The 16471-nt window shown below is 54.4% G+C and overlaps 1 protein-coding gene across 1 annotated transcript; it reads left to right on the forward strand.

The window, feature by feature from the left end:
* The first annotated feature begins 170 nt into the window (after window positions 1–170).
* DPH7 (diphthamide biosynthesis 7) lies at window positions 171–16359 on the forward strand. The gene is made up of 12 exons (XM_046022990.1): window positions 171–196; window positions 4875–4995; window positions 5186–5276; window positions 5314–5588; window positions 6902–7035; window positions 7420–7507; window positions 8950–9041; window positions 9443–9609; window positions 12653–12722; window positions 12847–12912; window positions 13124–13296; window positions 15622–16359. Exons 1-12 carry the CDS (start codon window positions 171–173, stop codon window positions 16065–16067), a joined length of 1749 nt encoding a protein of 582 aa, XP_045878946.1. The 3' UTR covers window positions 16068–16359.
* Window positions 16360–16471: the final 112 nt, after the last annotated feature.

Below are 16471 nucleotides of genomic sequence, written 5' to 3' on the forward strand. Positions count from 1 at the left end.
TATTTCTGAGTCAGTCAAGCTGGTCTAGGGCTGGGGGTGCGGCATTGCCTTTATTCCTGGGTTGAGAGAGAGAGGAGGCAGGTGGGCATGGAGTGGGAGACCCAGACCCACGTTTGTCCTGTGGCAGAGGTAGCCGGGGGCGTTGGAGCAGGCGGCCCTGTTTGGCGGGCATGGAGTGTTGTCGGCCCTGGCGCAGGTAAACTCTCACCTGGATTCACGCACTGAGCGGCGGTGCTTCTGCCCGGCCGAGCTCCGGAGGTCCTGCCTGTGTGCAGAGTGTTGCTTCCCCGTCTGCTCTGCTGGCTTCCCTCTCCCTTCGGGGGGCCCAGGGTCTGAAGGCTGGGCAGGGCCTCTTACACCTTGCAGAACCACTTTAGGGCAATAAGCCAGGCTCCGCGCCTGGGAACTTACTGGTTTCCAGATCCAGCCAGCACGCCAGAGGCTTTACCTCCTGGGAGAATGAAGGCTGGCCATTCCACCTCCGGGCATGTGTCCTGGGCCGTCCCTTTCCCCATGTTGGTCCCAAGGGTTGCTGCCCCACTTTCCCTCGTGCAGGTTTTCTGCCATCTTCCAGAGTGTCCCATCTGCCTTGTGTGTGCTCATGTCCTGGGCTGGGGACACATTCTTGGTGTCCTTGGTTTGTGAGTTGAGCGTCTGGTAGGTTCTTTTGCAGTCCTTGGGCAGTACGTCTTGGAGAGCCAGACTGGGGAAGTCAGGCGAAGGCCACATACAGGGAGCAGGAGGGCTCCTTCCGAACTCCCAAGGGGCTGCTGTGAAGGTGAGAACCCCACCTGGTCCCTCTGCCCGCGCGAGGGCTGCATGCTTTCTAGCTCAGGGACGTCCTTGCTCCACAGGTGAGGTCTGCTCTAGGTCTCGCCAGAACCTAGGTTGAGTGGTAATGGGGGATCAGAAACCTAGGGAAGGGGACATGTGTGATCCTGAGAGACAGTCCTACAGACAGCAACTGCTTTGAGTTCCTGGGACGTTCCCAGGGTTGGTGTGACTCCTGCTTCCAGGGTCAGCTCTGGCCAGGACTGTTGGGTGGGGGGCACCTGTGTGGCCGGCATGTTGGGATTTGGGTGGTCTTCCCAGCACAGGACTTTGAGTGTGCTCAGGCAAGTTGCTTTCAAACAAAGGCTCCTGCGATGAGACACCAGACCACAGGCTGTGGTCTTTGCCCGTGTCCTTTGTGTCTGGGCACTTGGAGCCTGTCTGCATTCCCCAACCTGCACACATTGTCCTGTGGGCAACTACTCATCAGAAAATTACATCGAAAGGTCCCAGCTGACCTGCCGGACACCACAGCAGGTCCTGACACGCCGTTGGTCTTGTCCATATGGTGCGGTTCATCTAAAATAGCACTGGCCCAGGGATCGCCGTCCAGTGTGGCCGCTTAAAGCAGGCGCCGCCCGCTGGTAGCTGTTCCCTGTCCAGTGGACTGTGCCCTGTACTGTGTGTTAGAGACCCCAGCCCCCGGTCTGTGCTGGTGGCGGGCTCTGGGCTGGAGCTGAAAGGTTCTGAAGGTGCCCGAGGAGTGACTTGTTTCCTATGCTTGCGTCATTGCCGTGGACACTGTCAGGAAGGTGCTGCAGGGTCGGTAGACAGCTCTTACCCCTTGTGTGTCCCTTGTCCCTGGTCTCTGGTGTCTCTGACACCAGCCCATCATTTATTTTCTCCTCCAATGGCCCCCAATCTCCTGATCTTTATAGCCATACACTGAGAGGAAGGTTAACATTCAGATGGTTAAAATAAGGGGCCTGTGTAGTGTGGGGAGCTGCTTGACTTGGCCTTTTTCTTTTTTAAGATTTTTATTTATTTGAGAGAAAGAACGTGAGTGGGGAGGAGGGGCGATAGGAGAGGGGGAAGCAGGCTCCTTGCTGAGCAAGGAGCCCAAGGTGGGGCTCGATCCCAGCACCCTGGGATTATGACCTGAGCTGAAGGCAGATGCTTAACTGACTGAGCCACTCAGGTGCCCCTTGACTTTGACTTTTTAAAATTTAATTGAATTGATTTATTTGAGAGAGGGGAAGAGGGAGCACAAGCAGGGGGAGGGGCAGAGGGAGAAGCAGACTCCCTGCTGAGCGGGGAGCCCCACGTGGGACTTGATCCCAGGACCCTGAGAGCATAACCTGGGCTGAAGGCAGATGATTCACCAGCCAAGCCACCCAGGTGGTTTTTGGTTTTGTTTTATTTTTTAAGATTTTTTAGTCTGAACCCAATGTGAGGCTCAAACTCCCGACCCAAAGATCAAGCTTGAATATGCTACAGACTGAGCCAGCCAGGTTCCCCTTGACCATTTCTTGTACCAGGTGCAGGTGTGTGGTTCAGCCGTTTTGGACAGTCCTCTTTCTATTTGACCAGCCTCTTCTGTGGTTCTGCCCAGCCGCCCTCTGACCTGCCGGCTCACAGCTGTATTTCCAGCCAAAGCCCTGCTTCCGAACCGCATGCTGGGTCCCCAGGTATCCGTGGGGAGTGGGGATTTCAGAGTCAGCCTGTCTGGTTCCCTGGAGTCATCCCAGCAAAGTATCACAACTACACGACTCAGAACAACAGTGTATCACCCCATTTGTGGCGGTCACAAGTCCCAAATCAAGGTGTTGGCAGGACCTTGCCCCCTCTGAAGACACACGGGCAAGGTGTGTGTGTCCCAGACCCCTCCCAGCTTCTGGCAGGGTCACGCGATCCCTCCTTGTGGGTGCATCGTACCAACCCTCCGTCCGTACGTCGTCTTCCCTGCGTGGGTCTGTCTTTGAGAGACCAAATCAACCCTTCAGAAGGGTACCAGCCAGGGCACCTGGGCAGCTCAGTCGGTTAAGTGTCTGCCTTCGGCTCAGGTCATGGGGTCATGATCCCAAGGTCCTGGGATGGAGCCCCACATCGGTTCCTGGCTCAGCAGGAAGCCTGCTTCTCCCTCTCCCTCCGTCTGCTGCTTCCCTGCTTGTGCTCTCTCTCTCTCTCTGACAAATAAAAAAATCTTAAATAAACGGGCGCCTTGATGGCTCAGTGGATTAAAGCCTCTGCCTTCAGCTCGGGTCATGATCCCAGGGTCCTGGGATCGAGCCCCACATCAGGCTCCCTGCTCAGCGGGGAGCCTGCTCCCCCCCCCCCCACCCGTCTGCCTCTCTGCCTGCTTGTGATCTTTGTCAAATGAATAAATAAAATCTTAAAAAATAAAGATACCAGTCCTGTTGGACTAGGGCCCACCTTAATGACCTCATTTCAACTGGACGACCTCCGTAAAGACCCTGTTTCCAAATGTCACCTCCTCTGGTGCTGTGGGATAGGAATTCCCAGCTTTCTGGAGAGACAGTTCAGTCCATCCTAACACCGTCCAAAGCTTGCGTTCCCCACACCTGTGCTGTAGTGTATACTATACTATATACTGTAGACTATATTTATACTATATCTACACTATCCTATACTATATACTATACACTATATGTATACTATACTATATACTGTACACTATATTATGTTTATACTATATCTACACTGTCCTATACTATATACAATACACTATACTATATGTATACTATACTATACACTGCACACTATACTATATCTATACTATACACTGTACACTATATTATATCTATATTATATCTATACTATACACTATACTATACTATATACTGTACACTATATTATATTTATACTATATCTACACTATCCTATACTATATACAATACACTATACTATATGTATACTATACACTGCACACTATACTATATCTATACTATACACTGTACACTATATTATATCTATATCTATACTATACACTATACTATACTATACACTGTACACTATATTATATTTATACTATATCTACACTATCCTATACTATATACAATACACTATACTATATGTATACTATACTATACACTGTACACTATACTATATACTATACACTGTACACTATATTATATCTATATTATATCTATACTATACTATATACTGTACACTATTTATACTATATCTACACTATCCTATACTATATACTATACACTATACTATATGTATACTATACTATACACTGTACACTATATACTATATCTACACTATCCTATACTATATACTATACACCATACTATATCTATACACTATACTGTATCTATACTATATCTATACTATACACTGTACACTACATTATACTATACACTGTACACTATATCTATACTATATTATCTATACTATACACTATACTATATACTATATACTGAACACTATAATATATACTATATTATATACTATACACTATATACACTATACACTATATTATATCTATATCTGCACTATACTATATACTATACACTATACTATATGTATACTATACACTGTACACTATATATCTATACTATATCTACACTATACTATATACTGAACACTATATCTATATCTACACTATACACTGTACACTATTATATCTATACTATATCTACACTATACTATATACTATATACACTGTACACTATATTATATCTATACTATACACTATACTATATACTATGTGTATACTATATACTGTACACTATTATATCTATATTATATCTATACTATACACTGTACACTATATATCTATACTATATCTACACTATATACTATACACTGAACACTATCCTATACTATACACTATACACTATACTATATGTATACTATACACTGTACACTATATTATATCTATACTATATTATATCTACACTACACTATACCATATACTGTACAGCAGCATGTCCTCAGCCTCCCAGATCCGATCGGGGCCCTGCGCGGCGTCCTCCCTTAGGTTCTAAGGGGCCGACAGAGCCCTGGCCCTTGGGCCCAGCCGCGGGCTCGTCCCCAGGCCCTCTCTCTGTCCACCTTCCTGTCCACCCCCGCAGCCCGCGGCGCATCAGGCTCGCCCAGCCGGCCCAGGCTCCTGTCTCGTACGTCCTGGCAGGCGGGTCTGCGTCCGCGGGTGCCCCGCGCTTCTCGCCGGCCCGGCAGCCCCCTCGGATGGCCGTGAGGGCCAGAGGGCGGGCATGGCCCAGCCCCTTCGGGACCGACCCCGGACTCGGCTCTCTAAAGGTCTAGGTCCTTTCTCACCCCTACTTCCGTGCCGTTTCCCCTCTCCTTCCCCCCGACCCCTCCGTCCCGCCGGTATGGGGCCCCTCCAACGCCTTCCGTCCGGAGCCTGCGCCGGCGCCTCCAGGCCCGCGAGCAGCCCGCGGAGGTCCGCCGGCAGGGGGCGCAGGAGCCCGGCCGCTGGCGCGGCGACCACGGCGGCCGGAAGTCCCGCCCCGGTGCCCCGGAAGTGGGGGCGATTGCGGAAGTAAAAAGAACCGGTCCGGAACTTCGTTCTCTCCTCCCCGCCGACCTCAGCCCCGACTCCGACTCCCGCCCTCAACCTGGCCTCGCCGCCGCCCCCTCGCCGCCCGGTCTCCGCGGGGTCCGCGTCTGACCCCTGCGGCCCGGGAGGCCGCGTCCGGCTGCTGCAGGCGGCGGACACGGAGTACACCGCGGACTCGGTGGAGTGGTGCCCGCTGGAAGGCCGCCGGCACTTGCTGGTCTGCGGCACCTACCAGCTGCGGACGCCGGGGGACGCGCGGCGCAAGGTGGGCGCTGCGCTCCTGCCTCGGCGGCTGGGCCGCGCGCCGCTGGGTCTGCGCTCCCCGAGCGGCGAGTGCAGCCGCTCCTCCCCCAGGGGACGGCCGGGCGGCGGGGAGAGTTCAGGCAGGCGGAGCCTTCCGCACTGGCTGGGCCCTGCGGGGCCGCGGTGGGGACGGTGGGAAGAGAAAAGGCTGTGTGGGGTCACACAGGAGATGACGTGACAGGGGCCTTGTGGTTGGAAGGTAGAGGAGAAGGGCTTTTTTTTAAGATTTCACTTACTTGTTTGACAGACAGATCGCAAGCAGGCAGAGCAGCAGGCGGGGGGCAGGGGCTCCATGAGCAGAGAGCCCCATGCGGGCTCCGTCCCAGGACCCCGGGATCATGACCTGAGCCGAAGGCAGAGGCTCAACCCGCTGAGCCCCCAGGCGCCCCAGGGACTTTTTTTTCTTTTAAGTTTATTTACGTAAGTAATGTCTCCAGCAGCCCTGAGAGCGAGAGCCGCATTCTGCACGGACTGAGCCAGCCTGGCACTAGGAATGGGTGTCTTGAAAGTCCCTTCTACGCAGGTGTGGCTCAAGTTTATGGGTGAAGTCTAGAATAAAGAGAAAATGGGAATTTAGAGGAGCAATATCTAATCTTTTGCTTTAAGATTTTATTTATCCATTTGACAGAGATCACAAGCAGGCAGAGAGGCAGGCAGAGAGAGAGGAGGAAGCAGGCTCCCCGCGGAGCAGAGAGCCCCATGCGGGCTCGGTCCCAGGACCCTGAGATCATGACCTGAGCCGAAAGCAGACACTTAACCCACTGAGCCACCAAGATGCCCCAATGAATAAAGTGGGGAGCCTGCTTCTCCGTCTCTCTCTGCCTGCCTCTCTGCCTACTTGTGATCTTTCAAATGAATAAATAAAAAAAAATCTTAAAAAAAAAATTCTGTGGTGAGCCCAGCAGAGTTTATGTGCGAACCCACTAATTGTATAACACAAGAAGAGACATTTCTGCAGAAAATCAGGGGTGTTGCTTCCAGGTAGAGTTCCAGAGTTTTGGTTTTTTTTAAGATTTTGTTTATTTGAGAGAGAGCAAGAATGAGCAAGGGGAAGGACAAAGGGAGGAGCAGACGCCTTGAGCAGGAGCCAGACAGGGGACCTAATCCCAGGACCCTGAGATCATGACCCGAGCCAAAGGCAGAGGCTTAACTTACTGAGCCACAAGAGTCCTAGAGTCTTGGCCAACCTTTTCTTTCCTTTGATTCCTTTTCCCATCCCTTGGGTTCTTCGGTATCTATCAGGATAATCAGAGAGTACATCTGCCTTCTCCGTAGAGTGGACTGGATTATGATGAGCCTCAAACCCGTTTGGGTCGTCTCTACTTGTATAGTTTCAATGAGGACAACTCTGCTTGCCCCCTCCTCGAGGTCCAAAGAAGAGATACTTCTGCAATCCTGGACATGAAATGGTATGATGTTGGTAAAAATCCCTCTTGTCTGGAATTTGTCATGAATATTCATTTAATCAGGGAGCCTGAGGCATGTCAGCATTCGATAAGATGGAGAAATGTCTGAACGTTTTCATTTCTTTATTGTTTTGCCCACCTGTTGACCCTGGGAGGGTACTGTAGACTGGTGCTCCTTTCAGTTGTCGTGTTCCAAGTCCTAGGGTTGGTGGGAGTCTGGAAAGTGATGCTTATTTCCTGATTCATAAGCAGGGGAATCTTGGAACAGAACTGTAGGCTATAGCCTGGTTTTGGAGCTGAAATTTAAGTAAATTCCTGAGGTCCATAATGCTGTCCCGTGCCCTGGGTACGTCCGTGCTCTGACTGGCATATGATTTCTCCCCGCAGGTGCCACATCCCGGTGGCCGGCCATGCCCTCTTGGGCGTGGCAGACGCTGGTGGGTCCATAGAACTCCTCCGCTTGGTGGGATCTGAGGTCAGTGACTGGGACCAGGAGTTGGGGGTGGGGGGGTCGGAAAGAATCTGAACGGAGAGGGTTTGGGCGTGAGGCTGTGCTGCTGCGAACCTTTCTGTGGCATGGTTTCTGTTCAGGGCAAACTTTATCATAAAACATCCTAATCTAGCACGCGGTCTGTTTTAAATTACGGGGTTCTGCATGTGACTCTGAGAAGAGGTCACCCGAGCGTCCGCAGTGGAAGGGCTGAAGTGACAGGGCATTCATCCATTCATTCATTCACCTGTCAGTGGATCTGAAAGTCCTTGTGTATGGAAAGCCTGGACCAGCGTTCTTCAGCTGATGCTGCTGGGGCCAAGAACAGCAAGGAACTTCCTATGGGCGGTGGTACTTGTCACCCGTAATGAGGAAGGGATGTGTGTCCCCGTGGCTTTCTCAGACTGTTTGCTGTTGCTCGGTGCCACGTGTTCGCAGAGTGACCGCATCTGGTGGCCGGAGGCTCGGGAGAACAGGGGCGTCCTGTCGTCGAGGGAAGGCAGAGCCCACAAGACCAGCGCTGACTCGGTGGGAGGGACACACACCCGCACAGGTGTGCAGGTGGGACCGGAGCAGGTCCACTTGCTGTTGGAGTTACAGCAGCTGAGGGCTTGTGTGTGAAGGGCCGTGCTGCAGCCCTGTCTGAGGAAGGAGGGAGGAAGTAATCTGGGAAGGCTGTGGGGCCGTGAAGCAGGTTCTGGCAAGAGCGGATCACCCTCGGAGAGGACCCTGAGGAAGCCGCCTGCTAGGAGCCTTCTTTTTTTTTTTAAAGATTTTATTTATTTATTTGACAGAGAGAGATCACAAGTAGGCAGAGAGGCAGGCAGAGAGAGTGAGAGGGAAGCAGGCTCCCTGCCAAGCAGAGAGCCCGATGCGGGGCTCGATCCCAGGACCCTGAGATCATGACCCGAGCCGAAGGCAGCGGCTTAAACCACTGAGCCACCCAGGCGCCCCTGCTAGGAGCCTTCTAAGGGACGTAAGCATCGTCCGGCTTGTCTAGGTCATAAGATATTACGTAAGTCTTAGGAAAGAGAAACAGCGTTTAATGGCTACTTGCAGTTTCTGAAATAGAAACTAGCAGAAAGATCCTGATGTCACTGTTCCTTGAAGGCAGAGTGTCCCAGCATCCCTCGAGGCGGGGAGCGGAGGGGGGTGTCATTCAGTGGTGCCTCCTGGGGCCCGTTTCTAGGAGTGCGCGGACAGCGAAGGACAGAGAGACGTGCTTCACCAGGTCGCGTGTAGGAGTCCTCCCACAGGTGTGGGAGCGTCTGGAGAGCAGGGGCCAGGTCCAAAGTGCCCTCTCAAGGACTAACACACTTTGTTCATCTAGTAGTAGAGGAGGGAGCGACGGCCACCTGAGCTAGAGTACTCGTCTTTCTGGGGTTCTGGGCTGTTTCCCTTCGATAGCGCTCCTTTCTCTCCGGTAGGATGCTTACACGCTGCAGCCGGTTTCCAGCTTTGCCCTGGGGCAGCAGTGTCTGGCCCTGTCTCTGGACTGGTCCACTGGGAGAACTGAGAGGTAAGACCCACGCTGGTGAGGGGCCCCAGGCTTCCCTCTGGGGAGTCGTTGCTCTTCCCATGCAAGAGAGATTTGAAACCTCGCGGCAGCCTTGACTGCAGCTTCCCAGACCGGGGAATGTCACTACCAGTCCTAATCGAGAGAGAACACATTCCAGCTGTTCAGAGAAGAGGAATGGCGCTTTCATCAAGAGACACTGGCACGGGTTTATTGTAACAAGCTCAATGGTAGTTTCCGCCAGATGCCCAAACGTCTCAGCCGGCAAGTCCGCAGACCAGGTCCATGGGGAACCTCTCCCATGAAATGTCGCAAGGTGTCACCCGCTGCTAACCAGAGAGGGCGATGGGTTTGGGTCAGTGCATGAATTCAGCTGGGTCTCTCCATTGGTTCCCTGCGTCTAGGGCCAGGGACCAGCCCTTGAAAATCATCAGCAGCGACTCCAAGGGGCAGCTCCACCTGCTGGAGGTGACCGAGGCAAGGCTGCAGGAAGTGGCCGCCTGGCCTGCCCATCGCTTCGAGGCCTGGGTCGCTGCTTTCGATTACTGGCAGACGGAAATCGTGTATTCAGGTTGGTACTTCTCCGCTGGGTGTTGGCCCCATGAGGGAGGGAGTGAGCAAGTGTGGCTCCTGTCAGGGCTGTGACTCTGGACGTGTGGGGACCGCGAAGACTCTGTGGAGACAGAAGCTGTCGCTGGTACTCGCGACTTAGCCCTTCAGGCTTCGCGGGGTCTTGGGCAGCGCTGACCGCTGACCGCGTGCTGGACCAGCGGAGCCCGGCCTCCTGCCGCTCCTGGTATCTGATCCCGAGCTCCTGCTGTGAGAAATCCAGAGTTCCCACGTTTCCCACTGCTATTTCTGTGTCCAGTATTGACTTTGTGACGCTGGGTTTCAGGCTGGTCTACTGCCTTCTTGGATACAGTTTACCTTCCCAAAGAAAAGGCCGCGAGAGAGAGGCTTGGTTCCCTGGTATTGTGGGTGCTGTGCCGCAGGTCCTGATGTGCAGATGAGAAATTCCTCAAACTAGAGTTTGCAGGACCCGGGCATCTGTGATCAGCCCCTTCTAGCCGAGTGGAGAGGACTCATGGGAGATGGGAGGCAGGGGACACTGGCGCCGAGAGAAGGCAGAAGCGGGGCTCCTGGATGGGCAGAGAGGCAAAGAAAGGGCTGCTCACTGGCCCTTGCTTCCCTCTGCGGCCAGTCGCCAGTAGTGCTCTAGGCTTCACAGCGCGCCGAGGGCAGGGATGTTCTCTTGGACTCTCAGGAAGCTGCGTGGTCCCCCGCTGTCTGCCAGAACCACTCTCACTCGGCTCCTCGGTGGCCTGGTCCAGAGAGCACCCTCTCGGCTACGTTCCCGTGCCGACTGGCACAGTCTTCCTTGAGTTACCCTGGACGTCTCCTCTGCTGACTGCTCCTCGTTCTACTTTGGTGGCTCCTCCCCTCTGCTTAAAAGTGTTCCTGGCCTCTGGCCTCTGGCCGGTGCTCTTCTCTCTGCCTTGTCACTCTCCTGACTTCACCACGGGCCCTGTCTTCCAGAAACAACTGCATTGGGGTCGCTTAAGCAGGCCTCTTTCTTTCCCTTTCCTTCCCTTCCCCTTCCTGTCTCTCTCTCTTTCTTCCTTTTAAGGAAATTTTTCTTCGTTATTTTAAGGCATCTCTGCACCGAGGCCTGGGCTCAAACTCACAACCCTGAGATCAGAGTCACACGCTTTTTTGACTGAGCCCGCCAGGCACCCCAGGATTTAATTTTTTTAGGTCTTCTCGTTCTTGGGTTAGTACTGCCTTGAGGCTTAGCTAATTCAGAGCAAGGGTATCGTGGCGGCTACGATTTCATAATTCAGCACCAACTCATTTATTCGCCGAATGTCTCTGGGGCATGTGCTGTGTCAGTGCGGTCTGGGTGCTGGCGGTCCGGGAGTGGACAGGACGGTCCGGGAGTCGACAGGACGGTCGGTCAGTCAACAGGACCGACGACAGTCCCCGCTTTCATTGAGCGAACGTTGACGAGACAGGCAGTGGGTGTGGCGCAGTGCAGAGCAGCTCAGAGGTGATTAGCGCTTTGGGAAGAAGAAAGGTAGAGCGGGGCGGGGCTGCTGGGGTGTGGGCAGGTGCCCGCCGCCCTGTCACAGAGCACACGGTCCCTGCGGGCAGAGGCCTCGAGCGGGAGTGAGCCTGCTGTACGGACCAGGATGGTGGGAGGAGCAGCAGACAGCAGGTGGGGAGGTCAAGTCCCAGGACCCTGCGGGCCACGGGGAGGACTTTGGCTTTTGCTCAGAATGAACCGGGAGCCACAGCAGGACATTGGGCAGAGGGATGACACCTTCTGACTTACATCTTAGAATCCAAGGGGATCTTTTCCACTAAGGTGCTGAGTGTAGCTGCAAGGACGGGGGGGGGCAGAGCCCGGAGACCCGCCATGCAGGTGGTGACAAAAAGGCCTCAGACGAGTCGGGAGGAGCACACAGGGGAGGAGCCGTGGGACTTTGGGTGTCTGTGTGCAGCGGGTCACCAGGGTGTCTCATTGGATGAACGTGCTGTGAGACAGAGAGACCAGCGCGCGGAGAAGGCGCCGAATGGCAGACCCTGTCGGAGGCTCCCCCGCAGGCATCACGCCTGGTGGCCCGGTTCAGTCGGTCTCTAGCTGTAGGCCGTGTTCATCCCGTCTCCCGTCTGTTGCGGGAGTCCGTAGCGTGCTCAGAGAGTGTCTGGATGGGCGGGTGGCGTGTGGGAGGGTAGATGGTCCAGTGGGTGGATGCGGTGCTCAGACCCAGGCATTCGCGTTTGCTCCCTTTCACTCGCCCTGTGGGCCTGTGTCCCACCCTTGCTCCCCTTCCAAGGTAGCCGCCAGTCCCCTTTACCTGCTTTTCTTTTCTTTTTTTAAGATTTTGTCTATTTATTTGGCAGAGACAGTGAGAGAGGGAACACAAGCAGGAGGAGTGGGAGAGGGAGAAGGAGGCTTTCCACTGAGCAGGGAGCCCGATGCAGGACTCGATCCCAAGACCCTGAATCCTGACCTGAGCTGAAGGCAGAGGATTAACCCACTGAGCCCCCCAGGAGCCCCAGTACCCTCTGTCTTGTTGCTGCTTTTCTTTAAAGACTCTGGATGATGGGGCCAGCTTCCCTTTTCTTCCTATTTTTTCAGTTCCCTAAGACAAGCAGGGGTGCTTTCTACTGTAAGATTACAAAGGGCACTTCCCTTTAAAACACATGGGGGTGGGCTGAAGGTTCCAGAAACGCAAGAAGTGCTCCTGCTTGCCGCCTCCCGCCCACAGTTCCTGTTCAGAGTTCTTTGCTGTGGCAGCTTGGGTTTGCGGCGCCGGGACAGCTGACTGCTGGGGCCTGCGGAGCGGCCGCCTCAACCAGGTCGTGACCTGGAAACTCTTCCCCTAACTTCGTGGCCTTCCCTGTTACTTCTCTAGGCCGAGCCCCTCAGCCTTTCCTGTCTTCCCCGCAGGGGCCCTCCCTAAGTCTGAAGACCCAGTTCCAGCCCGGGGCTCTTCTGCCTGCCGGCCCCTGAAACCATGGGATCGCCCATGGGCACCAGTGCCCTCCCTGGGGGGCGTGGCGGCCTCCTGTCAATGCCGTCGTCAGTGGGCCCCTCTGTTTCCACTCAGGTGGGGACGACGGCCTTCTGAGAGGCTGGGACACCAGGACGCCTGGCACATGTGTGTTCACTAGCGAGAGGTAAGTTACCAAGGGGCCAGCCCTCGGCGTGTAACACCAGCGCCCCATCCCTCCTCTGTGGACGTTCCCCTGGGGTCGGGACCCTGCGCGGACGCCGGCTCAGACCTCGCACTTTCGCCCACAGACACTCCATGGGCGTGTGCAGCGTGCAAAGTAGCCCCCACCGGGAGGACATCTTGGCCACGGGAAGGTGAGTCCCTTCAGGTTGTGCCGGGGCTCGTCTTCCCTCTTCGCTTTCTTTCCTCATGTCGACCGTTGCTGTTGGATGGGCAGAGTGTGGAGGAAGGGACTCTGTCCCAGGGGAAGGAGTGGTGCGGGCATCCCTGGGAGGTGGCCCTCGCACCTGGGGGCTTGGGGGAAAAGCAGCCGTTGCTTTTCCTGCGTGTGCCCCGTGGCTTCAGCTACGACGAGCACGTTCTGCTGTGGGACACTCGGAACATGAAGGAGCCGTTCGCAGACATGGCCGCGCGGGGCGGGGTGTGGAGGCTCAAGTGGCACCCTCTCCGCCACCACCTGCTGCTGGCAGCGTGCACGCACGGCGGCTTTCAGGTCTTCAACTGCCGGAAGGCGATAGGTGAGTGGGGGCCGTGGCGGGCGGGCCTGGGGCGGGGGTTCCTGGCGCCCCTGCTCCCTGGCTCTGCACATTCCCAGGCTCACCCCCCAGTCCCACCGAGGCCCGTAGCTGGGCCAGGCCCGAACTCAGTCTGCGGCGCTCGGCTCCTTGGCCGCAGTCCTCAGCTGACCAGCTACGTCACCTGGGTACCTCCCGCTGGTTCGCTGTCCTCTGCCCTGTTAGGACTCTTCTGGAAGGGCCACCAGCCGTCTCTTCCGCAGCCGTCCTGGCCCACTTTCTGCCGCGTCCTTCCTGCCTGTGCGCAGTTTGGTCCGGGTGGCCACATGCTCCCCACGCGCTCCAGCGCTCTCCCCCTTGCTCCCGCTCTCTGGGCAGCACCCGGTTCCGCGTGGACCGGGCCCGTTTGGGGGCTCTCACTCTAGGTTGGTGTTTCGGTGGGTTCTCGGAGTTGCCAGGCAAACCGTGTCCTTCTCTAGCCGATCGTCCTTTACCAGCAGAACTTCTGCACATTTTCTTCTCTCTTCGCAAGCCCCCAGCGCCCCCTTTCCCTCCTCATAGTCTCAGTCTGTGACTCCCCCTCCCTCCTTGTCCGCACAAAGAAGCCACCTCTACCTGGTCCCTGTGGCTCTGCAGCACTTCCCCACCGGGGCTGCACTCCTGGCTTCCTGTTCTGTGTCTTCGGTTCCGCCGTCTGTCGCGCGTCCGCTCTGGTAGTGCCACGCACGTGCAGTTCTCGGCCGAAAACCGTGTGAGGTCTTGTGTTTAATGGGACGTTGCCCTCTGAGCCCTGCTCTCGCTGCGTGCCATCAGTTTTGGGGGATGGTATCTTTTCACTCATCTCAAAGTACTTCCTAATTTCCCTTGTGATTTCTGCTTTGACTCATTAGTTACTGACAAGTGTGTTATTTAATCTCACATCACATTTTTGTGACTGTCCTAAATTTTTTTTTTAAGATTTCTTTATTTGTTTGACAGAGAGAGATCACAAGGAGGAAGAGAGGCAGGCAGAGAGGGGGTGGGGGGAGCAGGCTCCCCGCTGAGCAGAGAGCCTGATGCGGGTCTCGATCCCAGGACCCTGAGATCGTGACCCGAGCCAAAGGCAGAGGCTTTAACCCACTGAGCCACCCTGGCGCCCCAGTTTTTCTTCATTTTAAACTTATTTTTCCTTTATAAGGAAGAACCGTCTTCTCTCCCATGTATCTGTATTTATTAGTTGTCTGTGTAGATTCATGGACTTTTATGTTACTCAGTGGGCCATAAAGTGTTGTCATTACTCATTATACGTTCACATTATCGTAAAGCTTTCCCATGAAGACCTCTGGAAGCCGTCTCCTGTGTGTATCAAGTGCCCCCACTGATTTTTTAGTACTTCCCTCGATTTTTTGGCCACCAGGCCTTCCAGCTGGGGACAGCTAAGTCCACACCCCCAGCTCACTGGCCACTAGTTTTCTGCGGCTGTTCTTGCCATCCTTGGCCTTGTCCTGGACCCTAGACTACTGCGGGTTTGGCAACACCTTGTCATTTCTTTTGTTGGTCACATGTTGCTTGTATACCTTTTTTTTGTAAAAGGTTTTATTTATTTACTTAGAAAGATAGAGATTACAAGTAAGCAGAGAGAGAGGGGGAAGCAGGCTGCCCGCTGAGCAGAGAGCCCGATGTGGGGCTCGATCCCAGGACCCCGGGACCATGACCTGAGCCAAAGGCAAAGGCTTAACCCACTGAGCCCCCCAGGCGCCCTGCTGGTATACCTTCTGCAGCAAGACTTCTTTCCAGTCCTGCCCTCCAGCCTCAAAGGTGCCATAGTGACTCACCATCAGGGAAACTGCCGAACTCTTTAGTGACTCCTTTCCAAGCTCAAACCCAGACTTTGTGGAGGAGGCACTCCAGACATGTGTTGCCGCTCCCTGGTGGCACTGCCTGGCCCCTTGTTTGTGGTCGCCCAGATATGTCCTGTTCTCGGTTTCCCATGTGCTTGTTCTCCTTGTTGTTTCTTATGCATCCCTGTCGCTCCCCTCTAGCTAACCCTTTGTCCTTTGAAGTCTTCACCGAGAGACTTCTGCCCAGTCTGCCCGCTTGGAAAGGCACCCTTGCCCATGTGCTTCTGTGGCCATGCCGATTGCTCTCGGCACACGGTGCACTCACCACAGGCGAAGGTCTGTTTTCTTCTCATCTGTCACATCTCAAGGGTTCCTTTGCGTCATACACAGTGGTTGCTGACAAATGAGTGGCCGCTTTTAGCAGAGTCTCCCTTGAGAGTGGGCAGGGGCCATCGGTTGGAAGTGATGAGATCAACCCTGGGTAACATCACGTTTGGTCTTATTCCAGAGGAGAAGCAGGAAGCCTACACGGTCTCTGTGTCTCACACCTTGTCCAACTCATTGGTGTATGGAGCTGACTGGTCCTGGCTCTCCTCCGGCAGCCTGTCACAGATCCACCTGCCATGCTGCTTGGGGACTTTTCCCTGCGGCAACTCAGGAGCCAGAGCGGCACCTCTCTGCGGCCTGAAGGCCATACACCAGTCACCAGCAGCCTCTTGTCATCATTTAGCAGAGGACAAGGAAGAGGGTCCTTCCAGACTTCAGAGTGGTAGCAAACAGAGGACTACTCTTGAGCCACTCACAGAGGACACGAAGAGTGGGAGCTGGCGGCACACTGCAGGTACCAAGGTCTGTGACCTCTGTCTGGAAGCCGCGACCTTGAACACTGACCTCCTAGCTACGTGCTCCTTCTATGATCATGTTCTTCACCTCTGGAAGTGGGAGAGCAGCTGAGCTAGGGAAGGGTTTGGTTGGTTTGGAGTCATCAAGGCCATCTCCACAAATAAAACCCAGGGTGTGCCTTTGTGAGTGCACTTCATGGGCTCTACAGCATCAACGGTCAGAGCAGCTGTGGGCTTCTCTTCGTCTGCTGGGGCATCTGGAGGCAGTGACTCTGCCTGACAGCAAGGAGTGGCAGGGTCCTGGTTCCCAGCTCTGACCTGTCAATTTCCCGTGTGAACTGGACATTCAGTTCTTCATACTTACTTAACTAAAGGAAAGTGTGCTTTTCTCTTTTTCTTTACTATTTTTTGAGTGTTTCAAGATTGTTTATGCGCCACACCCAGTGCTCCATGCATTACGTGCCCTCCTTAACACCCACCACCAGGCTCACCCAACCTCCCCTACTTTCTTTGTTT

Source organism: Meles meles, chromosome 11, assembly GCF_922984935.1.
Source record: "Meles meles chromosome 11, mMelMel3.1 paternal haplotype, whole genome shotgun sequence".
NCBI lineage: Eukaryota > Metazoa > Chordata > Mammalia > Carnivora > Mustelidae > Meles > Meles meles.